This window comes from Mastomys coucha, unplaced genomic scaffold, assembly GCF_008632895.1.
Source record: "Mastomys coucha isolate ucsf_1 unplaced genomic scaffold, UCSF_Mcou_1 pScaffold4, whole genome shotgun sequence".
In the NCBI taxonomy this organism is placed as follows: Eukaryota; Metazoa; Chordata; class Mammalia; order Rodentia; family Muridae; genus Mastomys; species Mastomys coucha.
In genome coordinates, this window is record NW_022196910.1 from 4,735,371 (window position 1) to 4,741,066 (window position 5,696).

Here is a 5,696-nt window from a genome sequence, read left to right on the forward strand (position 1 = left end):
AAGACAGCAACTGTGTACTCAAATAAATAAAATAAATAAACCTTAAAAAAAAAGTGATTCTTGTTAACACAGAGGACCTGAGTATAGATTCCTCCACCTCCACCAGACAGCTCAGGACCTCTCATAACTTTAGTTCTTTGGCCTGTGAGGTCAATGCATTAAGGATGGACATGCACACATACACAAATGAAAAGCAAAATAAATCTTTTAAAATATTTATAAATTCAGGGAGGGAGATTCAAAGAATCAGAGTGTCTTTCCCTCCCAAAATACATGAATGGAACTTCCCTCCACAGAGGCTGTGGAAGTGCTGAGGAGGGGAGCTGCTCTGCTTTGATGTCCTTCAGTCATCGCTGCTGACGAGATTCTCAATGTAGGCATCTAGCTCATCATCTGCACTGATGTTTATGTCTTCTTGAGCCTTTTGCAGGAGTGCCCGGATATTGGTCCTCAGCTTCTGGAGTTTATACTCTGTTTCCTGGAGTTTTTTCTGGGAGATGCGCAGGCTTTCCTCAGAGGCCTTGGCTTGTGAGTCAGCGCAGCTTTGGTAGGAATGGCAGAGATTCTGAAGTCCGATTTCATATTGCTTGAAGCACTCTTTCAGAGGAAGAGACAACAGTTCTTCTGAATTCATAGCACCTAGCTCCTTCTTGGATATGGGAAAGCTCAGAGGCATGAAATAACGTAGGCAATTCCAGAGAATTTGGACCAAGAGGTCAATGGTCTTGTGGTTGGCCGTTGGGGCAGTAGTGTCGGGTTCAGTGCAGAAGCAGTCAGAGATGGAGGCCTCCTGCAGTGCCAAGGCCTGCTGGGTCACAGTGTTCTCCTCCCCCATTATAGCCTCTTGCTGTTCATCAGTGCTCTGGTACTCAGGAGAGGGCTTCATCAGCCATACATTTTCACTGCCCTTTTCCACCCAGCAGTCTCTTGGTGTGCTATCTTTAGGCACATCCTCAAACTTGACCTTCCACCATACCACATTATCACCCACCTCCACAGCTGTGACATGGCCCTTGTAGCACTCTCCTTTCACTTGTACCTCCACATACAGCCCTTTATCTTTCTGAGCCATCTTGAGGTCAGCTGGATTCTCTTCCTCAGCATTGTCTGAGAGCTCATTTGTTTGAATATTTTCTTCCTTCATAGTAAACATGCCCCGTTTGCACCCCTTCCTCCTATCTTTATCTTCTACTTCATCAGAGACCTCAAGACTCCGCTTACGATCACACTTTGCCAGTGAGGGATTAACAGGCAGACCTGGTATTTCGGCCACTGGAGTGTTCATGGCTTTGGGGGTTTTAACCTTCCCAAGGCTGTTGGAGTTGGGGACTACAGATGGTGACAGGGATGGTACCAGAGGTGTGGGTTGGGGTATAATTTTGACCAGGGGGCTCATTGGCTTTTGGGGTATCTCAGGTGACTCGAGCTGCACAACCTCTGTTTGAGCTGCCAGAGCAGGAGATTTTGGATTGGTGCAGATGATAGAAGACTTTTGGAGCTGTCTGAATGGTCTAGGAGCATGCATGGACTGGGGTCTTCTTCGGGCATTCTTTTTCACTGCACGGAAAGATGGCTGAGGACCCTGAAATCTATGGCCAGGATATTTGGAGAAAGGTCTGGCAGTCACTTCCAAGGGTAATTTTTTTAGGTCACTTTGCGAACGGATAGGCTTGACTTTCTTAAGGGCCTTAAGCTTCTTCTGCTGTTGGCGAATTTTCTCTGTCAGCTGCTTCTGCTTTTCTTCTTGTGTCTTTGGGACCTTTTTAAATACTCCCAGAGGAATCTTCTGCTTCAGTTCAAAAGCCTCACACTGGTCTTGTTCAGGATCGGGGTTCATGGAACAAACCCAGTTGTCTGGGTAACCTTCTATAGCACTTAACTGGAAGGGGAGGGTTCTCCACTTTAGACACAAATCACACTGTATAGTGGTTGGGACTTGCATAGCCCTCTTGCGTTTGAAATGCGGCTCATCAGATGGGGATTTGTTCCAGTTAGCTGAAAGGTAGCCAAACTCATCCCAGAACTTAATAATCCCATGCTGGGCAATGGCTATATCCTTCCAGTACTGTGCCAGGTGCTCCCCCATTGCCCGCAGAAGGTGGCGGTACTCTATGGCATCAGTAAAGTCTTGCTTGTTGTGTGTAGGTTCCAGGACCAAGTAGGGCACATCAATGACTCCAACAACCCCACCACATACCATACCCTTTTCCAGCTGTGGGCCCACTTTCTCATACATCTTGATCAGGCGGCTGCAGTTGTAGATAAACATGCCATCACGGTCACGGTGTTCAATGTTGACACCAAAAACAAAACTCAGTTCCTTAGGCTCTTTGAGTGCTTGCTGCTTAGCGTCTCTGATCCTTTTCTTGACATCAGCTTCTCTTCGGAGAGTGATGGCTATATTCTGGACCTGACGCAACATCACCCTGGAGTCCCTGGTGATGTCTCCACCTATGTGTATTTCTAATGCACGGGCTTTGCTCTCTGCTTCCCGTGCCTTCTCTTCAGCGAGCCATACTACCTGGTCTGCCTTCTTCACCTCTTCTTCTGCCCTGGTCTTAAAACGGCTTGACATGAATGTGTACTTCCTGGGCTTATACAGGCAGCAGGAGAGCTTTTTGGTCTGCACCTTGTGCCCATGAATAAAAATCTTCATCCGAGGATCAATATATAGCACAGCAGCATAAGCACAGAAGGAGTGCCGCTCTGGCTTCATGCCTTCTTGGGAGATCTCTGCCATCTGGATATCTTTTGGATTTGAGGTTATGTCCAGTTCGGGTTCTCCATTGTCCATGAGTTTGAGATTGAAAATGATCACCAGGGTTCCACTAGTCCCAGAAATCTTTGTAAACTGGCTCATCACTTCTTCTTCAGTGTGGAAGGGAGAATACTTGTAGATGAGTTCTGTCTCGATGGCAAACTTCTCCATGTTGTCTGTGACAGGTTCTCTTGTCTGAGTATTCCAAGTAGGCAAAGGGACTATCACTTCATCAATGCCTTCTTCCTCATGAAAGGTTCGAGACAGGAAGAGGCAGCTCATGGTGTCTTCTTTCTTAGTGAAGAGGATAAAATCCTTCCCAATACGCATTGAGCCTGATTTTAGCCCATTCCCGTACCGCCCAATCTGCATGGACTCTGGTGTTCGTTTGGCTGATTTCCCAAATTGGATCACACTGATGGCATCGTTTGGATCCATTCCTACTCCATTATCCAGAAAACAAAGCATGAATCCTCCTTGAAGGTCCTCTCGCCTTTCAGCATAAATATCCATCCGGGTGGCATCAGCATCTCTCGCATTATCAACCAGTTCGGCGAGAGCACCAAACAAAAATTCATGAGTAGTTGAATTTGTGTGTAGATACTCAAAGGTTAGTTGAGCCCGGTTGAGAGTGCTGTAATTGGTGAACACCATGACTCCAATGAAGTCTCCAGTCTTACCTAGTAATGGAGAAATATATGTATCTGGGCAGGCTTTCTTGGATTCTATTCAATAAAGGGTAGTTCCTGCTTCTTACAGATAAAACAAGTTATTTAGTAACTATCCAAATTAGAGATATCTGAAACTGAGATTTCTTTCTTCCTTCCATTCTAATTTTCAATGACTATGTTGTAATTATTTTGGGTGGGTGGGTTAGCCTAAACCTGCATTTCTTAAGAACTTTGAGTTAATTTTTTTTTTTTTTAGTTCATTTCAGATGATCTGGTTCAAAAACGGCTGGTCCTTAACAGCTCGACTTGATTGTTAACTGTTTTCTCTTGACATTCTTTGAGCCATTGTATGTTCTAAATTTTCTAATGAGAAGACTTACCAGTGTGGAAATCTATGTCTACCAGGAAACTTAACTTTCACCTACATCTTCACTAGAGACCAAAGTATCTTTAAATAGCTGCAGTACTAGAATACTAGAATACTAGAATCTAGTACAGCATAGATAGCTGTACATCTGGTATCCTACTTGGCAACGGACAAAAAGTCTTTGTGGTTACCTTACCAGTCTTTCAAATTCAAACCCAGTTTAACGTTATGCCACAATCACCACAGGGTGCTGTGTGAAATGACCTCACAGTAGTCAACAGAAACTCCTCATAACAGATCTACCCAAATCTCATGTGGCTGGCTATGGCCCTACACCGTTCCCTGTCAGACTTGGGGTCTTGTAGCTACTTCCTCTCTCCTCTCCCGGAGGAGTGAGTCTCAGCTTTCAAGGCCGGGATCCAGGGTGTAGGACAGTTGCAACCGCAGCACTAACCAGGTCGTGCGCACTGGCCACTGGCCACAATTCCCAGAAGCCCTTGTTCCTCTCCCGGTTTAGAACTCGAATTCAACCGCCGCAGCACACTTGGAACCACGGGCTGCCTCCGCCTCTGTGGAGCGTCACCTGTCTGCTGGACTAGGTGACTACAGAGCTAAAGCGCGGAGCTCGACTGGATTGTAGTAGTGGGCCCTGGACCAAAAGATGGCAGGAGTAACAGCACGAATTTAGTTTGCTGCTTCTCTTCCATTGCTAAAGCTATCTCATTTTCTGCTTTTGTGCCGTCTATTGCTCACAGCCCTAGGCCTTCTTTTATTAAACACTTTTCATGTTATCTGGTGACTATATGTCCAGAAGCTGACTGATTGTCTGGAGTTGGAGTTACAGGCAGTTTGTCAGCCTCCAGACCTGGGTGCTGGGAATCAAAGTCAGTTCTCAAGAAAGAGCAATAAGCCCTCTTAACCCTTGAGCCATCTCCCCAGGCTCAAGCTTTAGCCCTTCTTAAATTCTTTGAGCAAGATGCCAAAGACCTGATTAGCCTATCACAGACATCATCAGTAACAGTGGAACCAATGAACCCATTTATTTGCTGTTTAGTCATTGTAATGCACAATTGTTCTAGCACTTGGAGGATGGATGCAGGAGGATCAGAAGTTGTATACAGACAATAAGAGTCCATCTTGGGCTATGTGAGGCCACATTTTCCTCTCCCCTAGCCACCACTGTAGAGTAAAAGGGCCAAGGAAAGAACACACTGACCCTTGATCTCAAGCCCAAGACACAGCTCAAAAGAAAAACATCCTGAGCCTGGCTTGACCTTGAGCTCAGAGACTTGGAAATCACTATTACCACCCTTGGCTCAAGTTTAATGGACAAATGATGTTTCCTATCCTTCCATACTTTACCACCAAGCTCACTGAACATGCTCCCAAAACCGTATAAAAGCCTTCCTTTCTGCCCAGCCCTCTGCTCTCTCTTCCTGGTCAGTGGCAGACATGTTTTTGCTCCTCTCCGCAGTAAATCTCTTGTATGAAGTTTGTTGCATGGCGTAACTTGATGGTATTCATTGCCAAGATGTTCTTGCAATGGAAAAACCATCCCCACTTAGAACCCTCCCCTCCTCTGGCCAGGAGTGGAAGCAAACAGGGTTGTGAAGGGCTTATGGCTGGAATCTCATTTCAAAAGCACTCCATTTAAGACATGGCTTTCCTCCTCCTCCTCCTCTCCCTCTTCCTCCTCTCCCTCCTCCTCTCTTTCCTCTTCCTCCTCTCCCCCTCCTCCTCTTCTCCCTCCTCTCTCCTCCTTCCTCCTCCTCTCCCTTCTCCTCCTCTTCTCTCTCCTCTTCTCTCTCCTCCTTCTCTTCTCCTTCCTCCTCCTCTCCCTCTCCCTCCTCTTCTCCCTCCTCTTCTCCCTCTTCCCTCCTCCTCTCCCTCCTCCTCCTCT

At 46.3% G+C, this 5,696-nt stretch overlaps 1 protein-coding gene across 2 annotated transcripts; it reads right to left on the reverse strand.

The window, feature by feature from the left end:
• Window positions 1-202: 202 nt before the first annotated feature.
• On the reverse strand, window positions 203-4,321 carry LOC116075752 (ATPase MORC2B). Of its 2 annotated transcripts, none has more exons than XM_031349087.1 (2): window positions 4,251-4,321; window positions 203-3,438 (listed from the first exon to the last, which is right to left on the reverse strand). In XM_031349087.1, exon 2 carries the CDS (start codon window positions 3,410-3,412, stop codon window positions 344-346), a length of 3,069 nt encoding a protein of 1,022 aa, XP_031204947.1. In that variant the 5' UTR covers window positions 3,413-3,438; window positions 4,251-4,321; the 3' UTR covers window positions 203-343. The 2 variants fall into 2 exon arrangements, with proteins under 2 accessions (XP_031204947.1, XP_031204946.1); XM_031349086.1 differs by having other exon boundaries at window positions 3,988-4,300.
• Window positions 4,322-5,696: the final 1,375 nt, after the last annotated feature.

Excerpts from the sequence above, each read along its gene's own strand:
- LOC116075752 (XM_031349087.1), bottom strand. The coding sequence starts at position 3,412 with ATGGTGTTCACCAATTACAGCACTCTCAACCGGGCTCAACTAACCTTT.